Source organism: Monodelphis domestica, chromosome 4, assembly GCF_027887165.1.
Source record: "Monodelphis domestica isolate mMonDom1 chromosome 4, mMonDom1.pri, whole genome shotgun sequence".
In the NCBI taxonomy this organism is placed as follows: domain Eukaryota; kingdom Metazoa; phylum Chordata; class Mammalia; order Didelphimorphia; family Didelphidae; genus Monodelphis; species Monodelphis domestica.
This window is the reverse complement of record NC_077230.1, coordinates 303,150,154-303,175,890: the sequence shown is the minus strand read 5'-3', so window position 1 is coordinate 303,175,890 and position 25,737 is coordinate 303,150,154. Positions and strand designations below refer to the sequence as shown.

General features: G+C 38.1%; 2 protein-coding genes across 2 annotated transcripts in view; both read right to left on the bottom strand.

Annotated features, from left to right (window-relative positions):
• The window catches only part of TEX26 (testis expressed 26), a 59,808-nt gene extending 56,935 nt beyond the window's left edge, over positions 1 to 2,873 (bottom strand). Inside the window, exon 1 of the mRNA XM_007495273.3 lies at positions 2,321 to 2,873. Within this exon, the coding sequence (XP_007495335.2) occupies positions 2,321 to 2,333 (13 nt within the window). The 5' untranslated portion in view covers positions 2,334 to 2,873. The remainder of the gene's footprint in view (positions 1 to 2,320) is intronic.
• Positions 2,874 to 11,518: 8,645 nt separating this feature from the next.
• The window catches only part of MEDAG (mesenteric estrogen dependent adipogenesis), a 31,214-nt gene continuing 16,995 nt past the window's right edge, over positions 11,519 to 25,737 (bottom strand). Inside the window, exons 2-5 of the mRNA XM_001376883.4 lie at positions 24,661 to 24,770; positions 20,220 to 20,332; positions 17,444 to 17,729; positions 11,519 to 15,419 (exon numbers count right to left, since the gene is read on the bottom strand). Of these exons, the coding sequence (XP_001376920.1) occupies positions 15,286 to 15,419; positions 17,444 to 17,729; positions 20,220 to 20,332; positions 24,661 to 24,770 (643 nt within the window). The 3' untranslated portion in view covers positions 11,519 to 15,285. The remainder of the gene's footprint in view (positions 15,420 to 17,443; positions 17,730 to 20,219; positions 20,333 to 24,660; positions 24,771 to 25,737) is intronic.

Here is a 25,737-nt window from a genome sequence, read left to right as displayed (position 1 = left end):
AATAATTTTTATAAAAATAATATTATAAAGAAAAATAATCTTGGAAGACTGTAGAACTCTTAACAGTGCAATGATATACCATGAGTCCAAAAGAATGAAGATGAAACATACTACTCACCTCCTGCCAGTGACCTGATAAACTCAAAATGCAGAAAGAAATTTTTTCAGACATGATTACTGTGGGAATTTAGTTTGCTCAACTCTGTAGATATGTATTGAAATTTTTGTCTATTTCGGAGTTTGTTTCTTTGTTTTTAATTTGCTCAATTAAAGAGGGGGATATGGGAAGGGACAAATTTATTTTTTAAATCTTATTTGGTAAAACAATTAAAAAGGGAAAAATTACTCCATAAATAGTACAAAGTAATGCCAATGGGTTACACAGCTTAGTGACACTTTTTGTTGAGCTGAGTTAGTAACATAGCTTCCTGAGACAAAAATATTGAGTGTCTTTTCCTCTACTCACAGTTGGTCATAAATAAAGCCTACATAAGCAAAATTGTTGAGTCAGTGAAGTTTTTCTCTCAACCTCAGAAGTCCTTAACTAATGTTTTAATATCATAGACCACCCCCCCCTTTGGCAGTCTGGTGAAGCCTGTGGAATAATGTTTTTAAATGCACAAAATAAAGTACAAAGAGTTACAAAAGAAATCAATTATATTGAAATTGTTACCAAGATACATTTTTATTTTAACCTTTACTTTCTGTCTTAGAATCGATGCCATCCCTTCCAAAGGAATTTGTTTACTTTTAATATCTACTAGATATTAATATCCACTAGAGTGATTACACTAATGTGAATGAGTCTTAGTCAATTATATATATATATATACACACATATATATTAGTTACTTCATCCAGTCATTGTTTACATTTCAAGCCTTTTATACCTGTTTGCCTTTGTAATTGCAGATATAGACTTCAACAAAAATAATGCAAAAAGTTTAGAGGAGGAGGAGAGCCCTTGAAATTAAATACTCCAGAGCAAAGAACCCAAAGATAAAAGTTGTTTCCTCCCCCAAATATTTCTACAACCCAAGAATCTAGGAGACTCTGGAAGAGCTCTGAGTTGAAGACCTGAATACAAATTCTAACTTTGTGACTTAACTCCTTAAGAAAGTATTGCTAGTTTCCCCTACCAGTTCTGAATCTATAAAGAGATGGGTTTCTCCATAACCCTACTATTCCTCTCTCTGCCCATGGAAATATATCTTTCATTAATGCTCAGGCCCACAATTCTGTTAACTTAAAGTTTTACAACATCCCACAGCTCCATAGATGTTGGAGCTTCAATTACACAGCTAGACAACTGCAACTGGGTATTTTGGGTCATTAGAATGGCAAGGATGAAGTTGAATGCACAGTAATCAGGCAGCTAGCATCACAGCAGGAGCAGGGACTCTCCTCCCCGACGCCTGTAGATCAAATAGCTGAATTCAGGAAAGCTGCTCACATATGTATGCATCTCTGTACTAAGAACACCACATCTGTTACATACAAATTTACTTTTTAATAACCACGGAGTCTCCCCTCCCCCAGCCAAGGTTACAATTAGAGGCACAACCCTGCCTCCTTACTACTGCAAAACCTTTTGCTTTGGGATTTATTTGTATTCTACCACATAGTATAGTCTCTATGGGTGCCCAAATATAGGTCTGCTTTCAATGACCAGGACCACGGGGATTTCAAGTGCCTCGATTATTATCATTATCTTCCTCCCTCCCATTACTAATTCACCAATGTGGGTCTTATTTCAACTGTTTATACAGTTGCAAATTGACAGAAGGGAGAGAGACACAGCGAGACAGAGACAGAGAGACAAAAACAGAGACGGACAGAAAGAGAGAGAAACAGAGAGAGACAGAGACAGAGACCGAGACACAGACACAGACAGAGAAGTTACGGAAGGGGATGAGATGATCTCTCCCTCTTTAACGCTCTGGTATCCCGGAAGGCTATGCTGTCTTTTCAAAGCTGCCAGATTCTTTTCCTGCTTGCTGGTCGTCTCGTTCTCCTGGCATATTTGATCCTGTCCTCTCCTTTTTAGACTTATCATAAGGGATTGAAAGCAGCTAAATGAACATTTTGGGAAAGAGGATTCCAGCCGGAGGGTAGCTATGAATGGGTCATGTCACACACAGTCATTCTCCGCCTCTCTCTCAGTCAATTCCGCCCTGGCTTGGGAGGAACATTGGCTTAAGCTACTTTCCAGGCAATTTCCCTCATTTTCTACTCCAGGAATGATTCTCTCCACCCCCGACCCCCCATTTCTGTTCTGACGAACAGGGCGCCAGGCTGGAGTTGGGGGCAATTCTCTTACCTGGCCCGAACATGGCTGAAATGGATTTCGGGAAATTCGAAGTTTCCCTATTTCTTTTTGCTGGGTTCAGGAAGTTAGGATCCTTTTCCCGGATTCATCAGCTGCCGGATGAGCTCTAGGGGCCGGCAGCTTTGACCTGAGATGTTATTGTGACCTGTTGCCTTGGATACCCGGCGACATATCCCCAGGACAAGGCTCTACGTGGGCACAAGCGGTCACCATGCATTGTGTCCTAGGGAGCTTGTTTGAGCTGGTGGCACGTGGACTGTTGTGTACAGTTGGGTGGGGAGGGAGCAGCCTGGGGGGGGGGGGGGGACTAGTGAGAATGGAGGTAACAACACTGCTGTCCTCTCTACCTAAGCTCTCAGCCCCGTCCGGGTTTTGAGGTCATTGGTCCTATCGAACTGAACATATTCTAACCTAAACCAAGGCAAAGCTTAGAGATGGGAACATCTCAAGTGTGGTCAATGGAAAAGGTCTGGGGAGAATTTTTTTGGATAAATCCTTGCAGCCATTTCCCATCTCTATGTGCTGCCAGACTCTTCACTGACCCCATTTGGGCTTTTCTTGGCAGAGATACTGGAGTAGTTTAACATTTTCTTCTCCAGCTCATTTTACAGAGGAGGCAATTGAGGCAAACAGGGTTAAGTAACTTGCCCAGGGTCACAAAACTATTAAGTGTCTAAAGACAAATTTTAATTCAAGTCTTCCTGAATCCAGGTCCCACACACTGCCCACCAGCTGCCCTTCCTGCTCTGTAGTTAACAAGTTAAACATCTTGGTGAAAAATCTGTCACAGCCTTCACCCAACAAGAAGCTTCTCCTGGCTGCCCTCCCTCGTGTTTGCAAACATATGGTCCCATCATTTCTGGTGTATGATATAAGAGAGACAGGCACACTAATATTGCCATTGACCACAGAGAAATAAGTTGATTCCCAGGAGATTGTCCATGTCTTAGCCAAAGTTACAAGACTACAAGTGTAATGTGGTATACGAGAGTGAATGAATTTGAATCCTGCCTCTGATGTTGATTAGATGTGTGACTTCAAATCTGTGGCTCAGTCTCCTCATCTAAATAAAATGGGACAATTGCCTCTAGTTCTCACTTTCACAGAATTGATACAAGGATCAAATGAGATAATGTAGGTGAAACTGTGTAATCCTTAAGCTCTCTGTTAGCAGCTACTAGCTAATATTGTGTTATAAATAACATTTGTTAAATGCCTACTATGTGCCAGCACCATGCTAGGCAATAGGAGATACAAATACAAAGAATGAAATAATTCTTAGTTAGAAGGGGCTTAGATTCTAACAAAAGAGGCAACAAATACATATATAAATACAGTGGCATAAATACATATAAAGTAGTTAACTACAAGATAATTTGGGAAGAAGGGCACAGGTGGTTATAAAGACCAAGAAAAGCCTCATGCAAAAGATGATGCTCCAGTTGCACCTTAAAGGAAGAAAGGGCATTCTTAAAGAGAAAAAGAAAAAGAGAAAAAGAGAAAGAGAAAAAGAAAAAGAAATGGAAAAATAGTGAAGAGTGCTGAATGAAAGGAGAAATCTCTTTACCAGCCCTGTCTGCCACTAATTAGTCTGCCACTAATTAGCTATTATGGCTAGTCAGCCTTTTAGGGGTCTCAATTTCATCATCTGTAAAACAAAGGAGTTGGACTAGATCTTCAAGGTTTCTTACATCATAACATTCTAGGATTCTTCTTAATTTGCAGGACGGGCCATGACTAACTCCTCTTGAACACAGCAGTTGCAACATTATGTTACCCTTTGGAATGATCCATCATATGTTTTTTAAAAATTAATTGAATCAGAATGAAAATTTCTGAGGGCAACCTATGTAATTATTACTAAAAGGTGAATCACACACACACAGGATTTAAAATGAACAATGTAACAGACAAGATATTTCTTAAATAGGAGTAAACATCAAAATTAGTATCTCAAGTCTAACGATCACTTTAGGTTGGGCTTTCCAATTTATAAAGAACTTTTCTCACCTTAAACTTATGAGGTAGGGGATGAGAGTGTTGTTATCACCATTTTGTTGGTGAGAAAGCTGAGACTTAGGGGAATGAAGTATTTGTCCATAGGCACATGCCTATCAAAGATAGTCCCAAACCAGGTGTGAGTTCAGAAGCCCAACCTTCTTTCCAGTACACCATATTTCCCCTCAAAAAAACATGCAGTTATAAAAATGGGGCAGAACAAAAATTCCTAAAGGAATCCTCTCCATATTACAGTATTTAGGACATAAAGTATTTATGACACTTCACAAATTTGAATCATTAATGAAAACATTAGCAGAGAAAAATCTTCCTGAGATATTATTAAAAGGAAATTGTAATTCAAATTGGATTCTAGTCCCACTTTTGCTACTGAGTAGTTATGTTAAATTGGCCCCTCTTCCCCATACTGTGTGATCCAATGATAACTATTCTTAAGAGAAGCCACCCTATCTCTCTGTGCTCTTATTTAATTATTTAATATGTGTGCTTATTTAATTAATTAATTTAGAATATTTTCCCATGGTTACAAGATTCATGTTCTTTCCCTGTCCTCCCCCAAACCCTCTCCCTTAGTTGACACACAATTCTGTTGGGTTTTACAAAATGTGTCAATATTCAAGCCCCATTTCCATACCATTAATATTTGCACTAGGGTGATCACTTAGAGTCTATATCCCTAATCATATCCCCATTGACCCTTGTGATCAAGCAGTTATTTTTCTTCTGTGTTTCTACTCTCACAGTTCTTTCTCTGGATGTGGATAGCATTCTTTCTCATAAGTCCCTCAGAATTGTCCTGGATCAATGCATTGCTGCTAGTAGAGAAGTCCATTACATTCAATTGTGCCACAGTGTATCAGTCTCTGTGTACAACATTCTCCTGCTTCTGCTCCTTTCACTCTGCATCAGTTCCTGGAGGTCGTTCCAGTTCCCATGGAATTCCTCCAGTTCATTATTCCTTTCAGCACAATGAAATTCCATCACCAACAGATACCACAATTTGTTCAGCCATTCCCCAATTGAAGGGCATCCCCTCATTTTCCAATTTTTTGCCACCACAAAGAGTACAGCTATAAATATTTTGATACAAGTCTTTTTCCTTATGATCTCTCTTTAGGGTACAAACCCAACAGTATTATGACTGGATTAAAGGGTGCTCTGGGCATTTTCACTGGCTGTTCCCCTATATGTGGAACTCTCTCCTACCTCATGTTCATTTCTTGGCTTCTTTACCAAAGACCTAGCTTTTACAATAAACTTTCCTTAATCTTCCTTAATCTCAATCTTTCTCTTTGGAATAATATTCAATTTATCCTGTCTATATCTTATTTGTGCATCATTATCTGGGTCTACAATTTTATCCACCATTAAGACTGAAAGGTCTTTGAAAGCAGGGACTGCATTTTTTTGTCTTTCTTTGCATCCCTCAGAGCTTAGTAAAGTACCTAGTAGGTACTTAATAGATACTCATTGACTAGACTTGACTTGCTAAAATTCGAAGAGGACAGGAAAAAATATGAGTGACTTAGTCCCACACTGCTTAGTAGAGTTTCTTTGATAGGGTCCCTGTAAAATGATTTTGGGGTCATGAGACAACAATAACAACAATAGTAACTAGCATTTATAATGTACTTTAAGGTTTGAAAAAGCACTTTACATATATTCTATCAGTTTATTTTCATAAAGGAATTAAGTGGGATTTATAAGAGCTTTCTTTTGTTTAAACCTTTATCTTCCATCTTAGAATCAATACTATGTATTGGTTCTAATGCAGAAGTGTGGTAAGGGCCAAGTAATTGGGGTTAAGTGACTTGCCCAGAGCCACACAACCCTAGGCAAGATCTGAGGCCAGATTTGAATCCAGGACCTCCCAACTCCAAGACTGGTTCTCTATCCACTGAGCCATCTAGCTGTCCCCTATAAGAGCTTTCTAACCTTAAGTCAGATAGAAGATAGGAATGAGAAAAAAGACATGGAATCTCCTTAGAAGAAGAAGAAAGTTTAGCCCGGAGTGATCTACTTATTCAACATCAACTGGGTGCTATGAATAGGAGAATTATGAGTTGGCTTTTTAAAGGAGTGGTTGTCTAGCCATTGTAGCCTAGAAGAGCAAAGTCAAAATGTCCAGCAAGTGCTGAGAAGAGAAGAAATGCAGAAAGTAGTCATAGTAAAGAGAAATTCAGCACCCATGAGACCATTAGAGACACAGGAGTGTGAGAGCAGCAGAGCATTCTCTAAACAAGGGCTACTTAAGCCTATTAACAGGGAGAAACCTGGTAGAGGCTCTTTGTCATGCTTTACATGGAGCAGGAAGCCCCGATGAGAATGATGTGGTAGCATTACCAGAAACATGAGTTACCCTCCATCTATATGCCCTATAGATCCTCTACACATGTTCCCTAGGTGTATCCACTTTTCATACTGAAGGTCTGTGCATTTGTGGGAGAGCATGACCTATTTTTTGGAGGAAATGTCCTAGTGCTGCTTTTATTGCATTGATTGTCCTCTCTATCTCATTAGTAAAAGCAACTACATCAATAGGGGCTTTTGAGCTATGGCTCTTGAGTGGATATGGATACAGAGGACACCTGAACCCTAGGTAGCATTTGGGGGGGGGGGCTCAAGTGAAAAAAAGGCATTATATGTTATTACAAAGCTATTAATAGGTCTTGTTGGGGCAGGTAAATAGCACAACTGGCTAGAGTGTCAGTCTTTGGAGTCAGGAAGATTTGAGTCCAAATCTGGCCTTATATACTTCCTAGCTGTGTGACCCTGGGGAAGTCACTTAATCCCAATTATCTAGCACTTGCCACTCTTCTTTCTTAGAATTAATTCTAAGACAGAAGGTATGGGCTTTTCAAAAAATAGATATTGTTTCTAGACCTATTGAGCTATGTGACTGTAGATAAGTCATTTAACCTTTCCAGGCTTTCATTTTCTCATCTCTAAGATAAAGTGATTGGATAGGATTGGATGAAAGGAGATCCCTTCCATTTGTAAATTTTTATTATTGTGGCTCTAAACTATAATTCTGTAATAGCCTCTAAAATAAGATAGCAAGGCTCACAATAGACTTATTTTGAAATTGATAGAGCTAATAAAAATGGCTTCATTCATGAAAAATATATTCTAAAATGAATGGGAAGGTCTATAGAATGTCCAAAGAGCACATGTTAACAATAGCTTGCATTTATAAAGCAGCATTACTATCCTGTGGTTCATTCCTTTGAAGAAGCATTTCTGTTTCAATATTTATTTGAGAGTATCATGTTAGCCCTTGCTATTGTGAACTGAGGACTGTTTCTACATATGTCATCTGGTTGTCCAAGGCAACCCTTTTAAACAATGAAGTTGATTTGTTTTCAAGTTCTGGAAATATCACACCAAGGGATACCGAGTAGCCCAACCATAAATTCCTATTATAGTGGCATTTATTTACATAGCACTTCTACTTCACCAAGTGTCTTTATTCATCAGCCTTCTCTTCTTTTTGTAAGCACTCTGTATTATTTACATGGAGAAATGTATCCGTAACCTCTTATTTTCTATGAAAGAATCCTAGAACTTTATGAGGTTGTGCAGTGTGACCCCCTGCCTCCATATCACTCAATGATGCAAGAGAGAGGAATATTCTTTCTTACCAACTCCAGAATTTCCACAAGCTTCCCAGGTCCAGTCCAAGAGCCTGAGAGACAACCTGGACTCAAAGAGGAAAAAGGGGTTCCAAAGACCCATCTCCAGAAATAGGTTCAACCATTTGCCACACAAAGCTCAAAGCAAACCTGCTTGTTTCTGACATAGAAAATAAACTATTTCTTTGAGCTTGTATGAACCTCCTCTCTCTCTCTCTCAGGAGCCCTTACTGCAACAGCTGTAGCCAAAGAGTCCCTTCCCTTCTCAGCTACCTTTTGTCTCTTCCACTGTGGCTAGTTTCTCCTGTTAGTGAATTTCTCCAAGAACCTCCACGTTAAGGAAGGGACAGACTAGCTATCTTCTAGTCTCTGGTCTTTCACACCATGCCCTCTCCATGGTACCTCCTTTCACACTCCCCTGCCCCACTTTTGCTCCTTCTTCTGTATTGTCTTCCTCAATGAGAACATAAGCTCTTTGAGGACAGGGGCTCTTTTTCTGTTTGTACTTGGATCTCCAATATTTAGTATGATACTTGACAAATTGTGAGCACTTCAATGCTTGTTGACTTGACTTTTCCACCCTACCAATAGCAAGAAATACTATTTATTGGTTTATAATGTTATCTTGCTGTGAGTATACACAGGGTATGACTCTGAGTCTGATTTTTTTAGATACGTACAAAAAAATGGATCCATCCAAAATATTAGAACTAGCAGGTTCCTTGTAAGGCTATATCCCTGTCATCCAGTCATTGATTCAATTTTGTTTTCGAATGCACCTTTCAAAACTGCCTTCAGTGCAGATGTCAATTGTGGAGTCCTTAGACCAGGGAGGTCAAACCACGCTGACCATAAAGCCAAGATTCCCAAGTGACATGGCACTATTAGCCCAGCAGGGGAACTTTGGATTTGATCATTGTTGGGACTCTGCTGTGTAGAAACTGAGTTAAACTGGGAGCCTAACTGCCCCCATTTCCCTTTCCCAGAGATCAAGGTGAGGGAGAGGGATTATGCTTCCCGATACCTTTGAAGTAAGTATTTCTTTGTAAAAGAAAGAGAGGAGGCAGCTAGATGACTCAATGATTGAGAGCCAGGTCTAGTGACCCAGTGATCCTGGGTTCAGATCTGACCTCAGAAACTTCCTAGCTGTGTAACCTTGGGCAAATCATTTACCTCCCATTGCCTAGCCCTTACCATTCTTCTACCTTAGAACCAATGTGTAGTATTGATTCTAAGATGGAAAATAAGGGTTTTTAAAAGAGGGGACGGAAGGGAACCAAAGAGGAATGCTTTCAGAGTTCAGGTCTTTTGAATTTTCTTTTTCACTAGGGCAAATCTTTATCCACTAAAGATGAATTTATGTTTTGAAAATGACCAAAAGCAACTTACTTGAAGCTGGCTAAATGAAGAGGGTGATGAAGCTGAATGAGATGATTCTCTACAGAAAAACCAGGTTCATATACACACCAACTGAGAGCTAGAAGGAACTTTAGAGACCAGGAATTCAATCACACCATTTTGCAGATGAGAATACCAAGGATGGAAGAAATACACATAGCTTGACTAAAGCATAGGCTGTTATAAAGCAATAGAGGGAAACTACAGGTAAAGACAGCTACTCTATCACCAGCCCTGTACACAAGTGGTATAAGTCAGGGACAGCTAGGTGGCTAAATGGATAGAGAGCCACACCCAAAGATGGGAAGTCCTGGGTTCAAATCCAACTCAGACATTGCCTAGCTGTGTGACCCTGGGTAAGTCACTTAATTCTCATTGCCTAGCCCTTACTGTTTTTCTGCCTTGGAACCAATACACAGTATTAATTCTAAGATGGAAGGTAGAGGTTTAAAAAACAAAGAAAGTTTTTGCAGTGAATAGCAGCACTTGTATACTGCTCTTGGTGGCATGATACCTGTAAAAGTAATGACCCAAGAGCATCAAAAAATCTAGGTTCTGCCACTTACTAGTAGCTATCAGTTATACGATGTGTTCAAAAAGCCTTACTACAGTTTTTTGCTTTAATACTATCTCCTAGAGATAAAGATACTACTAATACTTCTTGGAACATCCTGCATAGTTATTTAGGAATTTCAAAGTGCTTTTGGCACATTATTTCTTCTGATCCTCACAACAACTCTGTCAGATTAATATAACAGGCATTTCTGTCCCCATTTTATAAATGTGAAAATTGGTTAAGTTTCAGGATTTGAATTCAGGTCTTCCTACTCCAAGCCCAGAATGCTAACCACTACTTTACCAAACTGTGTACCCTTGAAGATACAAAGGAGGGAATCAAACATTTTTGTTAAATCCTCACTTTAAGGAAACTAGATAGGATATATTTATTTCTACAAGACAAACCCATTTTTCTACTGATATTATATAGCACAGTATTTTGCAAATTTTGCCTGGTTCTCTATCCATTGAGCCACCCAGCTGTTCCTGACTTATACCACTTGTGTACAGGACTGGTGATAGAGTAGCTGTCTTTACCTGTAGCTTCCCTCTATTGCTTTATAATATTTATAACATTTTTAGTGCACTCCATCCGCTAAGTCACCTAGTCATCACTAAGTCACAGTATTTTGCAAATTTCTCATTTGATCATCACAACTTTGGGAGGTAGGTGCTATTATTATCTCCATCTTATATTTGAGGAAACTGAGGCAGACAGAAGGCAAGGTACTTGCTTAGAGTCACACAGCTAGAGAGTGAATCTGAACTCAGATCTTCCTGATTCCAAACCCAGCATCCTATTCACTGTGCTACCTAATGGCTTTTTTTGGTCCATTCTCAAAAACTGAGAATCACCAACCTTATCCTAAAAAATAATTTTCTGATAGGTTAAGAATTACCATGGTATTTCAAATGTTTCTCCTTTTTTTGTTTTGCTTTCCCCCTCTAACCTCCGTAGGTCCCTATTTTAAGAACCCTTCATTGTGCAATATAGAGTATTATAAAGAGTCGATAATTTGGTATGTGGAGGCTGGGGTTCAAATCTCAGCTCTACCATTTACTCCTTGATTGATTTTGAACAAATTGTTTTAGTTCTCCAAGCCTCAGTCTCCTTATATTTTAAAAAGAAGAAGATGATACTAATTAAATTGCTCAGGACTATTGCAGAACCAACTGTGATAGATAATACATCTAAAACACACATTAAACATTTTGCAAAATACCTGGCATAAGCATTAAACAAGGCTGTGCTCCCTTCACTGATATTATTCTTCTGTGCCCACTTAGCCACACTTGGTTTCAGAGAACCCGAAGAGACAGTTCATAGAATGCTAGGTTTCTTTAGAAGATTAAAAAAACTTGTTCTAGGACATTATAATTTGGTTGAAAGCACAGAAGGTCAATAAAATAGAACACTTTCCTAGCTTTTTAGTGGTTTTCTTTTCATTTGACTTTTAATAGAGGTTCAAAGCTTTCTTTATCTCTAGGAAAACAGGGAAGGGAAAACATTTGAGCTTTGAGTGCAAAGGTGTTCCCATTGTTTGGTACCAAGGTTAGTTTTGAATTGAGTGAAAAAGGAATGTGGAATGTTATTTCATTATTTAATCATAAGTAGTACACAAGATACAATATACATTCAAAAATGAACAAATTGGTTACTGAATTCAGTAACAGTCAAATACTATATGGTTGGTAAAGACACAGAAAAAAGTGGGCCATCCAAACTTATCAGTCTAGTCCCATAGCATCTAATGACCTTGGTAAAAGTGATTTAAATGTATTTTGGAAGGTGAATGATACATTGTGCCAGGCCCCATGTATTACAGATTTTTGAGACTAAGGAACCACTTGGGTCACTGTTGATCTATTGTTGTTTTATTGGTTAGCCTTAGTCATGTCCAACTCTTTGTGTTTGGGATTTTCTTGGCAAAATTACTGAAGTAGATTGCCATTTCCTTATCCAGTTCATTTTATAGGTGAGAAAACTGAGGGGGAAAGTTAAGTGACTTGCCCAGGGTCCTACAGCTAGTAAGTATCTGAGCCTAGATTTGAACTAGGGAAGATGAATCTTCCTACTACAGACACAGCACTCCATCCACTAAGTCACCTAGCTGCTTCTTGGTCATTTAGTGAACTGGAATCATTAATGTACTATTCCCTATTTGTCCTTTGAACAAAGCTTACTAATAATGGGGGCCAAGGAAAATCCAGAAGATGTCTAATTTTTGTTATAATTTATTGGTTTTATTTCTTGGAAAAGTTTTGTTTAGAGGTAGAATGGAGGAAGTATTGCAGGTATTGGCTCAGATCATTTGGGAGAGAAAAAATAACTTGATAAAAAGAGGTCTACCAGGTAACCTAATTCATTACTGGGGGCAATTCTTTTGCTCAGTTGGCTAATCAATATAATTCTCATTACTTAGGCATTTTCCTTTGGTTTTCATACTCTCATTTTCATTTTTGTAATTTTCGTTACTCATTTGGAGCAAAATATTTTCTATTAATTGACACTTTTTTGTCATTGTTTAACCAATCTATGAGCTACAATCTACAAATCTTAAGTCAATTCATGTGGTGTGATATAATGGAAAGAGAACTGGGTTGGAGTCATGGCACCTGAGTTCAAATTATACCTCTGCCACTTCCTTTATGACTTGGGACAAGTGATATAACCTCTCTGGGCCTTCATTCCTTTTCTATATGCAGGCAGTGGGTAGAGTTCAGGAAAAGAAGTCAGAAAGACCTAATATTAAATCTGTCTTTGGGCCCTTATTAGCTATGTGACTCTGGGCAAGTCATTAAACCTCTGTCTGCCTCAGACTCTTCAAATGTAAAATAAGAATAATAATAGTAGTTGTTTCACAGGGTTTTTGTAAGAATAAAATGAGATAATACTTATGAAGTTGCCTGGCATATAAGGCTTTTTCACTTTCATTGTAAAATAAAGATCTTTTCACCTTTAATTTTTTTTATCTCCCCACTCTTTTTTTCTACTTTTCTTTAAATTTCTGAAAGGTGATCCTTTTATTGAAGACAAAAGATTTAATAATTGGAAAACTGGACAAATATGTATGTAAACATAACTCATTTAGATTATATTTTGCTCAATACAGTAGAACATAAGCTTCTTGAGGCAGGAATTTTCATTTATGTCTTTGTATCTCCAGTGTCTAAAAGAGTGCCCAACACGTTGTAGTATGTTCTTAATAAATGCTTGTTGAATTAAGTAGAAACTTCTGTTTTTTTCTCAAGTACTCAGGAGTTCAAACTTCAGCACATAAATGCAAGCAAAGAACTCCATTAGAATTCTGTGAAGAGCAATTATCCCCGTTGGTTATTATATACCATTTTCTTTCAGTTTCCCCTAAAGACTCATTGTCATGGAGCTCTGTATTTATTTTGCTTCTATCTCCTAATCGCATCCCAACAAATGTTTCTCCTGGTTGTTCAATTTCCCATCAAGTCAAAAGGGGTCCCCAACTGTTCAAGAAACTCATAGTTTGACCAAGTCACTCACCACAACACACTGACTTGCCCACAGCAGGCTGTCAAGTAGATATTTGCTGAATTATCAATCCACAGTGGGAAGAAAGGCAACCGATTTAATGATTATCATATTAAGTACTAAGAAAAATCATTTAATTGAATGAGGATGAGTGCATTTAAAGTACCAATGGAAAAAAAAACTGCCATTAATGTTATCCAGAGTGTCCAACTTGGCAAAGAAAGCCAATGGGTTATGGAAAAATTTTAAAACAAAATTATTCTCTGATCACAAGTGTTCTTCATTATGAACTTCATTAACAATAACGTATGTAACTGATTGATTGGTTGGGTTTTTTTTTTTATTTTTAGGATGGTTGCATCCTTTGCTTTGCATGGTTTCAAGCCCTCCCAGGATATACTCATCACTTCTAATCTCATCACCATGCCACTAACTCAAGACTTGATTAACACGCTTCCCTCATCTTTCTCTGATTAGAGGGCTAGAGGATTGAGTGCCAAACTTCTCTTACCATCTTCCTCTACAGAAAGAGAAACTGGACTCTCAGCTCACTCTAATTGGCATCTACTGCCCTACCTACTTTCAGCTCTATGAAACAATATGGGGTCCAATGGGTCCATCTCATACCCCAACCTTCCTACCTCCCGGTTGGCTCCCTCTTTAGATTTTAAGTTCCTTGAGGACAGGGACTGTCTTTTTTTTCCCCTTCTCATTGTTACCCCAGGGCTTTGTACAATACTTGGTACATAGTAGGTGCTGAATAAATGTTTATTCGATTGGATTGGATTGATCTTAACTCTTTGAAATTCCAGGGTAGCTAGGAAATGCAGAATTATGGGGAAGGGCTATTTAAAAAAAAAAAGCATTGTGGTAATGATAACTTTGTTCCATTCAATATATACCATTTCAGATTGCTACAAGCTCTTTCAAAGTACAAGAATAACTATTATGAACTGTTGTGAATGAAGGAGGGAATTAAAGTATTGATTGCAGTATTGGATCTCACCCAATTTTGTAGGATTTCAAGATCATTCATTTCAAGCTGGAAGGATTCTTCAAAATCACCTAATCCAACTTCCTCACTTTACAGATGAGGAAATTGAGGTCCAGGTAAGTTCACAACATAAGTAGTAAGAATTTGAACCCAGGCTTTTTTATTCCAAATAAAACATTCCTCTCTTTTTACTATACTACCTCCCAGGCTACCCAGGTCATTTTGAACCTGGGAAGATCTGAGAAGTTCACATTTCAGATAGGATACAGTTACCTTCTACATCAAACTAACCCTTCAGATTTGGAATATCAGCTGGATATTTTACATGAGCAACACAAAAATCAAATTCTAATTTCTTGGTGCTAAAAAGCTTATCACACTCCTGGGTTTATAAGACCAGAGCACCAGTCACCACTGTGGTTACCATAAACCTGCCAGGTTGGGATTAGAATAGGAATGTCTCTCTGATCTTCTTTCTAGCACGGTGATAATGTCCCTCACTTTGATGATTTCCACAAAACAAGTTAGAAAATGTTCCAGGTTGTCCAGCCACAAGGTAGAGAAAGCAGGCTGTGATTGCCAAAAGCAGAAGAATGCCCTCAGGCCTGGTGAGCATGTCCATAAATGTTTTGGCTGTTCAAGCTGCTAGCTTATCACATCTCATAGAAAAAAAAATTTTTTTAAGCCCCTCTCTGAGGGTCTAATGATGGTGGATGAAGAGGGACTGTCTCCTCTTAAGGAGAGAAAGAGTATAAAAAAGAGGGAAAGGTCCTCTCTTGTCACCATCCCCCATTGATGATCACAAAGTTCAGGTTTGTGCTTTTCAGTCTGAAAACAAACTCTGAGAATTTTACACAAATCGGATAAATTTGTTAGGTCTCTCTTCGGCTTCCAGAACTGCAGAAATAGGAAATTCTGCTAGAAGAGGCTCCATCAAAGATGATCTTGGTGACAGATTGCAGGTAAAAACATCATCTATTGAGCCTGAAAAATAGCAAGGGATACATGGTTTTATTGTACAGAGATTGAGGACCCAGGAGCATGTCTTAGCCTCTCATGTGAGAGTAATTTGAAGCAACAGTAGAATGATTCAGACTTGTTGAAAAACTCAGGGGACAAAAAGAAAAAAGATTCTGTCCTTTGTGTACAAAGACGACATGCGTGGCTAAGAGAGTATGTGCGTATCATTATCTTTCCAGAGGCTGAGATGGAATTATAATGAATGAGTTAGATACACTCTGGCACCAGGTTTAGCCAGGTGACCAGAAAGCACTACCTTTTTTGAGAAGAGAAGCTGGGCCTGGGAGCACCTTCAGAGCTGAATCCCAGAGCAATACACCCATCCCCAAAGGTGTTCGCTGAATAATCTGCACTTGGTTTTATACAGTCCTCCAACCAAGGTGAGTGACCTCAAAAAATAGACTTTTGTGGGGGCAGCTGGGTGGCTCAGTGGATTGAGTGCCAGACTCAGGGACAGGAGGTACTAGGTATAAATCTGGCTTCAAACACTTCCTAGCTGTGACCCTGGGCAAGTCACTTAATGCCCATTTCCTAGCCCTTACTGTTTTTCTGCCTTGGAATGAATTAAGAGTATTGATTCTAAGACTGAAGGTAAGGAGACAGAGAGAGAGAAGAGAGAGAGAGAGAGAGAGAGAGAGAGAGAGAGAGAGAGAGAGAGAGAGAGAGAGAGAGACAGAGACAGAGAGAGACAGAGAGAGAGAGACAGAGACAGAGACAGAGACAGAGACAGAGACAGAGACAGAGACAGACAGAGAAGGGTGGGGAAAAGAAAGAAAGAAAGAAAGAAAGAAAGAAAGAAAGAAAGAAAGAAAGAAAGAAAGAAAGAAAGAAAGAAAGAAAGAAAGAAAGAAAGAAAGAAAGAAAGAAAGAAAGAAAGAAAGAAAGAAAGAAAGAAAGAGAAAGAAAGAAAAAGAAAGAAAGAAAGAAAGAAAGAAAGAAAGAGAAAGAGAAAGAAAGAAAGAAAGAAAGAAAGAAAGAAAGAAAGAAAGAAAGAAAGAAAGAAAGAAAGAAAGAAAGAAAGAAAGAAAGAAAGAAAGAAAGAAAGAAAGAAAGAAAGAAAGAAAGAAAGAAAGAAAGAAAGAAAGAAAGAAAGAAAGATATTGATTCTAAAACAGAAGGTAAGGTTTATAAAAAACAAATTAATGAAAAAAATTAAAGTCCTTAGCTCAGAATCTGGCCCATAATAAGCACTACAAAAATGTTGGCTACTATTATTATTACTTGCCTCTGTCTGCCTCAGTGTCCTCAACTGTAAAAAAAAAAATCACAATATTCCAGGACTGCTGAAATTCCAGGATTGTGATGAGAATCAAATGAGATAATATTGATAAAGTCTTTAGCACACTGCCTGACACACAGTAGGCACTGAATAAATGTTTATTCCCTCTTATTCCCCCTTTACAGTCACACTAGTTGCCCAGAGGTGCTCAGGGAGCCCATGTCCTCCTGACTGGAAAACAGATTCTCTTCCTCTCTCCCTTCTTGGTTACATCTATAGTAGCCCTAAATGATAGATGTTGGATCAGATAGATTGGAACAGCTCTTCCAGAGTTGCTCCACTCTGAAGTGGCTCTGAAGATAGCATTTTCCCTACCAGCCAGCCAGTTGCCTGTCTTATCCTGGATATTTGCTCACAATATAATTTCAGGGAAACAGTGAAGGCTTTGTTAAGCCCCACAACAGCCCTACCTCACCTAACTAGATGAGGAAAATTTTACTGTGCCAAAGGGAATAGAACAGAGTCTACATTTTACAAAGAGAAAAGGAAAGAAGGTACATTTCTTTTTTAGAGAGTAAACATTTCCTACTTCTTGTTTTCTGTACCTTATTTTCTATATGATGCTTTTGCTTCCAGCCAATAAATTTTGCTTTTTATTTTTCCCAATGCATTGGTTCCCCACTCCCCACAACAATGGTTTTCTTGTTATGTAATTTTTAGGATCCCAAAAGGTAAAAAATAAAACTGGGTCTTAGAATTACTAACATACCTCTGGAAGTAACACTGAATTTCCTATCTGAGAAACTGCTTCTTCTGATGAGAGGTTCACTCATCTTTTCCAGAAATAATTTTATTGTCTCCTTCTTTTCTGGGCTGGTACTAGACAAATTCAGGATTTTTCCATTAACATTAACTGTGGAATTGCTGAGGCCAAACCAGTAGAAGAAATCAAACAAAGCATCAGCTTTGAATTCATACACAAAATTCAAGTCTCCTCCATTAACCACTTCATTTCCTGGAGGAAAAAATTTCTTGACCACATCTTGAAAATTAAACTGTAAAAAAAGAAGAGAGAAAAACATTTCTTTGACCTTCCAAAATATCTCCCCAAATGCTGACTTTTGTGATGGTTGAAAAATGAAATGATGAGGAAACAAAGGTTCAATCTTCTAAGTGTATCAATTTATTAAGCAAGCATGACAATCGCCCAACAAATTGGGATCAGGCATCTTCTGTATCTTAGGGCTAGACCCCAAATGCAGGGGGAGACAGTTACACATTTAAAAAACTAATCAAATAAAGTTGATTAATTAAAAGGAAAGAATGCAAGCTAGATAATCTAATTTCTGGGAGGAAATATTGGGAACTTCCCAAATTGGAAGGGAGAAAAAGCAAACAGGTTCCAGTCCCTGAATTCAGAAAGAAGTGTCCCACTCTTCCCAAGTGTCCATATCCAAAGGAACATGGAATCAACAGCCAAGTGAAAGAATGGGGCCACTTTTCAGATAAGGCACATGGGTTGCTTGAGATATGCAATCAGGAGAGAGTGCCTTGCATCCATCAATCCTCACAATTCCCACTACCACCTGCTATCTTAATCTCAATTCCCTCATTTTTCCTCATATTGTAGAGATTTAAAAAAAATAGGAAAACAACATCCCATGCAACTGTATTGTCTCTATTCTCCCATAATTGAGAATGTTTCAAATATTGTTCCATGCCTGTGTCCCTATCTAAGCATTTCTTAGGAATGTGGAAGTCGACATTCTTGGGGATGTTTGCATAAAGCAAATAATTCTCTATCAGATCCAGCTACCAGTATGATTTAGGTGTTAGGAGACTAGAGGATTGTATTCATCTAGCTGAACCATCTATTGTGCTATATGACTTAATAGCAATTTATTGAGCCTTTGCAATGTGTGCCACTTTTATTATTACAATTATTCATCCCCAAATGAATTCACATTAAGGTCTATGGTGTAGTGGAAAGAGCAACAGATTTGTAATCTGAAGAACTGAAAGTCAAATGTAACTCCTTAGGTGTTGAAGTGAATAAAGTGCTGGATTCCGAGTCAGAAAGTCCTCAATTCAAATCCTAATTTTCCTGTGCCTTTGTTTTGCCATCTGAGATTGAGGATGATAATGCCTTTCTAACAAATAGAAACAGGGCATCTAAGAGCTGCAATCAATATAGTGAAGGGTCTGGAGTCAAGAAGACTCATATTCTTAAGTTCAAATCTGGTCTCAGATACTTACTAGCTGTGGGACCCTGGGCAAGTTAAGTTACTTAATGATGTTTGCCTCAGTTTCTCCATTCGTAAAATGAGCTGGAAAAGGAAATGGCAAACCACTGCAGGAAAATGGGGGTCACAGAGAGTTGAATATGATGGGAAAAAACTAAACAATCTACTAGAAATTTTAAAAACAAGCAAGATCCTTAAGATCTGTGGGTCTCAGCCTCCTCATCTAGAATAATAGCAACCACCGTACAGGGTTGTTGTGAGGACCAGATGAGGTAATACATGTAAAGCCCATTGCAAATGCTAACTACTAATATTATTAAATTCCCTCCCTACCATTTACTTGCTGTGTAACCTTGGACAAATCATTCAGTGCTTTCTGAGTCTCTATTTCCCCTCTGTAAAACCAGGATAATAACACCACCTAGCCCACCAAACTTACAGTGCTGGTAATAGGAAGATCAAATGAGATCAGTAATAGAAAGTGCTTAGTAAACTATAAAGCCCTGTGGAAATATCCCTTAGAAACTAGCACAGTCAAGTTCTGAAGATAGGATGCTTAATTGAATGATGCTACCCTCCTGGATATTCCTGGCTTTTTATTATCAGAATCAGGTGTGACCTAGAAAGGAAAACTGCATTTTGCTGAAGGAAAGCACATCCCCAAGAATATGTTTTCACTGTACTGATTATAGCACTGTTCTTAAAACTAAGTCTACTGTACAGTACTAGAATTTCTTTTTGCTTTTCACAGTGGCAGATGTTAGTATCCCATCTTCCTTCTGCTCAGCCTTTTAAAAATCTGTTTTTAAAATTCATATCACCTTTCTTCTAAGAAGTACTAAATGCTTAAGATGTCAACATCTCATTTATGCTCATAAATTCCTGTTCAGTAGAAAGGAATTGTTATCCACAATTTTAAGTGGTAAAACAGAAATACAGGAAAATTAAATAACTTAACTAGTCCCACACAATAAGTTAAGGTCCTAGGAAAAGACCCAGGAGTCTATTCTTGATATTTCTACAAGCTGCATTCTCTTGCTAACTATTGTTATTTTGTAAGTTAACCATCTCTAACTCTTCATGACCCAATTTGGGGTTTTCTTGGCAAAGATTTCCTTCTCTGACTCATTTTGCAGATGAGGAAACTGAGGCAAATGGGGTTAAGTGACTTGCCCAGGGTCACACAGTGAGTGTCTGAGGTCAAAGTTGAACTCAGGTCCTCTTCACTCCGGGATCAGCACTCTACCGTACCACCTAGTTGCCTCTAATTCTTAGTAGCATTAAATTCAGTTTAAAACAAACCTGAAGTCTGTAGCTTTCTCCAATCACTGAGGAAATGACTGTATCCATCCCATGCTCAATCTGTCTTCTGATCTTGGGGTGTCGTGTATTCACAAGAAATGCATATGTTTTTTCTAAAAGCAGAAATCATAATTTAGAGAATTGTAATCCTCTGTCTGTTGATTTAATCCCCAGAAATGTAAGCACAATACTTGAAGTTGAGTGGGAAAATCTGCCCATGTTAGATATGATCACCAAGGGTGTAAATCTCCCACTTAATCATGAGGTGGGAGGTCTGTGACCCATGTGTGCAATAGTGGGTAATGAATTAGAATCGACTAATTGCCTTCTGGACAGTCCTAGAGCAGAGTGTCTGCTGTGATTGGTAGATGTGAAATTTAGGGGAGATGACACAAGAGAAAAAGATCTTTAAAAAGAGGACCAGGGAAGGGATTCCAGATGGAAGAACTCTGACTTGGAGTAAAGACTGGAGGACAGACACTTGAGGAGAGATTGAAAGAGGAACTCTACCCTGGAAGAACTCATGTAGGAGACCTCAGACTGACTTCTTATTAGATGGTCACCTTTGGTGAGTGAAAGGCTGACTTAGTGACCCTGCCTTTCTGGAGGCCTGAAGCCTCCAGGAAAAGCCCATCGTCTTGAGACTCTTTTCCCTTGGCTGAGGCTTGGAATTTCTAACTGGTATCAGTGGAAGTCAGAGCTCTCTCTCTCTTTCTCTCTCCCCCCTTCTCTCTCTTCCTTAATATCTTCCCTCTATTGTAAGTAAACTACCATAAATTCCATTTACTTTTAGTAATTCATTTTGGGATTTAGAAATTAAATCCCTGTATATGTAAACCTATATAAATATTCAGAGTCCAACCCTGTAACAAGACTTATAAAGCACCTTCCTTCACAATCTACCAAGCCATTCTTCCCAATGTGATTAGGTGTTGTGTGATTTAATGACACACCTCTTTTGCCCTTACCCCACTGTATATGACAGTGTTAGTGTATTTTAATTAAAAATTAATGTTCCTTTAGAATTCTACATCACCTTTTGAGAATCTTTTCTGGGGCAATATAAAATGAGGTTCAGGAATTACTGTTTTATTTTTTTTATTTACCAATTACATGTAATAACAAATTTCCCCATAAGTTTTCTGAAGTTATATGATCCAAATTGTCTCCCTCTCTCCTTCCCTCCCTTCTTCTAGTGCTGGTAAGCAACACAATCTGGGTTATACATGTGTTATCACACAAATATTGCTCACTTTTGTAAGTGAATAATCTTATAAAACTAAAACCTAAAATATAAACCAAGTAAACAAGTGAAAAATCATACTCTTTCATCTATATCTGACTTCAACAGTTCTTTCTCTGGAGGTAGATCGTGGAATTACTGTTTTAAGGGCTAAAGTCTATAACCTTAGTTAAGAATTTAATTTAAGCTGAATCCTATTCTTAGGAAGTGACATAAGAAAAGCCTAGATCCAGTCACTATTCCACTCTATTTGACAAGTATTTGTTAAGCATCTACTATATGCCAATACTATACTCAGTACTGGGGGTACAACCTAAAAAATGAAAAATTCCCTGCTCTTAAAGAGTTTACTACATCCTACTGAGACATTAAGGTATTAAAGTAAGGGATTGGGGAAAGTCTTCATTTTATAATCTTCATGTATCTTGAAAAAAAAAAACCTTCTTTCTCCTAATCTCTCATATGGATAATAAAGTAAGTCCTGAGTATTCACGGAATTAGTTAAGTGCCCATATCCTTACATCAGCCTATCCCTCCAGTCCTTATGTCTTCCTCCTCTTCTCTTGAATGAAAATGCTCACTTCAAGCAGTGAGATGGCTCAGTGGATAGAGAGCCAAGCCTAGAGATGAGAGATCCTGGGTTCAAATATGACCTTAGACACTTCTTAGCTGTATGATCCTGGGCAAGTCACTTAATCACAGTTGCTGAGCCCCCATTGCTCTTCTACCTTGGAATGGATAATATCAATTCTAAGACAGAAGGGAGAGGTTTAAAAGAAAAAGAAAATGTTCACTCTGAATTCAAGCCATCAGAATTTTTTAAGAAACAAGATTTAGATGATGTTTCAAAGGAGGAAAAAACCTCCAGTATCATATATACCCATATATACATATATAAAAATAAGCTAATATATGTATATATATAAACAAGTAACTATATATAATGTATTTTTAGCAAGTTTCAAATTTTATTTTTATTACTATAGTATGAAGGTTCTTAAAGATCCCACACAACATGATGTGGCATGCAGAAGAAAAACTAACATTCAACATAAACCATTCCCCCAACACAAACTAAAAAAAAAAATGCCTCAATAAGGAAATATTTGCACTATTTTCTATAATGCCAGCCAAGATATGCACAATCAAGAGAAATAGAAAACATTTGCTAAACTATCTGTAACAAATACTTATGTACAAAATATTTATATATTATATATATATATAAACAAATAAACAACAAATAAACAAGTGAAATAATTGTATTCTTGCATCTGCATCTGATTTCTCTGGAGGTAGAGAGTGGAATCACTGTTTTAAAGGCTAAAGTCTATAACCTTAGTTAAGGATTTATTTGTTGTTATTTGTTGACAAATGACAAGTGAATCCATATATATATATATATATATATATATGTGTGTATGTATATGTATCTTGGCAAGTACTTTAAATTGGGTGTTTCTGTCTGGGGCCAGAATTCTTGGGCCAATTCTACTCTTTTGAAATATTTCAAGTTATCCAGTGAATTTGAATGATTAATAGCCTGAGATCTCTTACTCTCCCACAGTGCAGCATCTGTCTCTTTTTCCTTGACCGCTCAGACGAGTCATCTAGGTGGACACAAAGATGTGTCAGCCACGAAGTGCTTTTGCACAGTGCATTAATTTCCTATAGTAACCCTGCAAAAGACCAGCGAGCTCATTCAATACCCTGATTTCTAAATCTCCTCTAACAGGATTTAGCACGGCTATGCATTTTTGACAGGTCCTATGTATTTCTGCCTGTCCTTTGGGGGCTGATGCAAAAGTGGCAAAGGCCTCTTATTTGTTCTTTAGTTCCCTCCTGAGAGAGGTAGGCAGGGGGTGGACTTGATATATCTGTGAATTACAGCTCTATAGAAATGTCTGGCTTTCTGGTCATCATCAAGCCAAAAAGCCTCAGCAACTAAGCTTTGCTAACAGAAATTGCTCTTCGTAGTGGGTTTGTTCCCTGCCTCTGATGTCTTTCCAGCAGAGAGAGCATTATAGTAATGAATTATGAAGTGAAGAGAGAGTTTCAAGAATCTCAATGAAAACGAATGTTTGATGGGTTTTATTTAGAAGAGGTAGATCATCCCTTTCCATCTTGTACCAAACGTAAAATGTGATCAAGGCCTTGAGATAGCCCACCTTGGAATTCTGAACAAGGAAGCTGTGGAAAGTGCTAGGTTTGAAGTCACAGGCCCTAAGGTTGAATCTTATTTCTTATTATTATTATCTGAGGGATTTGGGGAGCTAGGTGGCACATTGCATAGAGCACCAGCCCTGGAGTCAGCAAGATCTGAGTTTAAATCTGGCTTCAGACACTTAGGAGCTATAGGTAAGTCATTTAACCCTATTTGTCTCAATCTTCTCATTGGTAAAATGAGCCAGAGAAGGAAGTGGCAAAACCACTCAAGTATCTTTGCCAGGAAAACCCCAAATGGGGTCAAGAAGAGTCCAATAAAAATAATCAACAAAACAACAACTCTTAATCTCTGGGCCTTGGTTTCCTCATATATAAAATGGCAGTGTTGGCTTTGATAAATGCTTGATTCTCTTCCAAATTTTATCTTTGAGCCTATGTTATTCTCATACCAAGAGACTCTGGGGGACGTGGCAATAGAAGGAAAAAAGTAGATTTTCACATTGAAACTCACTCTTAAGTTGGTTGTCAATTTGGCCTGCAACAAAGACAATATGTAGAAGAACTATTTTTTTAAAAATCTGGAAACCACAACACAGAACCTATCAGAACCCTCCCTGCAGCTGGTTATTCTCTGCCATCTTTCCTTAACCAGTTGTGTCCACTTTCCCTTTGCTCAGAGGTCTAGGCAACTGAGAAAATAGAAGAAAAAAGGAAGAAACAAACAACTCCTATTTTAGGATCACTTCATTGTGTTTTGCTCATGTTTTACCTTCAAGTGGCCCTTCAGTTCTCCTTTTAGGCCTTTCCCTTTGTCACAAGAAAACCTCATTTCCTAGTCCCTGCCTTGATCTCTGGGCCACTTTGTACATCATAATTGTCCCCATGTGAGGCTTGTGTCCAGCACCAGCATCTTCAGGTCTCCTATTTGACCAGCCATGGGATCCACTGAGCTAGTGACCCAGAATGATAGAATCCAAGTTAGGGATAAAGCATAAAGGAAGAAAGCATGGATGAACTATTTTCCCAACCCACCTTTTGAAGTATCTCCTTCTGTTCGGACGAGAATAAAGAACAGCATTGGTCTGCTTAGTATAGTTTCCCGATAGTCTTTATAATCACAATAGTTGGTCAGTTCCACATACCTATTTTAAAAAAAGGCAGAAATGATTTAAAATGTCTTGTCATTTGACCCAGAGTGAAAAACAGTGATGAATAACTTGGCCTAACTCAAAAGTGTCGAAAATAAAACAATAAATTTAATTTGGAAAAAAAGAAAACTTTTTCCTTTTGCCTCTTTCACCCCTGGAAAAAAAAAAGCAGAAATGGAAAAACTTATTGTTGTTTCTAGTAAATGGTGTCACAATCTGAGAAATGGAAATATTGCTTAAGGATTTTAAAAGTTTTGAGAATCATGGAATCTTGGAACTAGAAGGAACTCTACTGTTTTCATCTTTCTTTTCTATCCCCAAAGCTTTGTAAAATATCTATCACATAGGAACATCTTAGTAAAAGCTTGTTTAATGACTGACTGGCCTCTTAGATCATGCCATCCACTGCTAGGATCCTCCCACTCACTTTTGGGTTCTTCTAAGATCTCCCCAACATGTAGTCATCCAGACTCACAGGAGTGGAAAAAAAAAAAACAACAGCCATTTTATTTTCAACCAGCTCTAATTTTTAGGATATTCTTCCTTATATTAGAGTAAAAAAAACTGTATTCCTGTAGTTTCCACCAATTAATCCTCCTTTCAGCTGCCAAAGGGACCAGCCTAAAGCTCAGGGCTCACTACGTCATCCTCTACTCACTAAACTCCAGTAGCTCACTGTTTCTTCTAGGATCCAATATAAAAATACTCTCTTTCGTGTTAGAACTTGACTCCTTTCTACATTTCCAGGTTCTTACACATTATTCCTTTACACTTTGATACAAGGACAAATATGAAAGAGTCTCTCCTCCAATATCTTTGTTTCATACTGGGAAACGACAGTTCAGTATAGGCAGAATAATACAAGGTAATTGGAGGAGGGAAACCAAGAGCTGGGGCAGGGGAGCATCAGGAAAGACTATATGAAGGAAGTGGCGCTGGAGCTGAGCTTTGAGGAAAATGA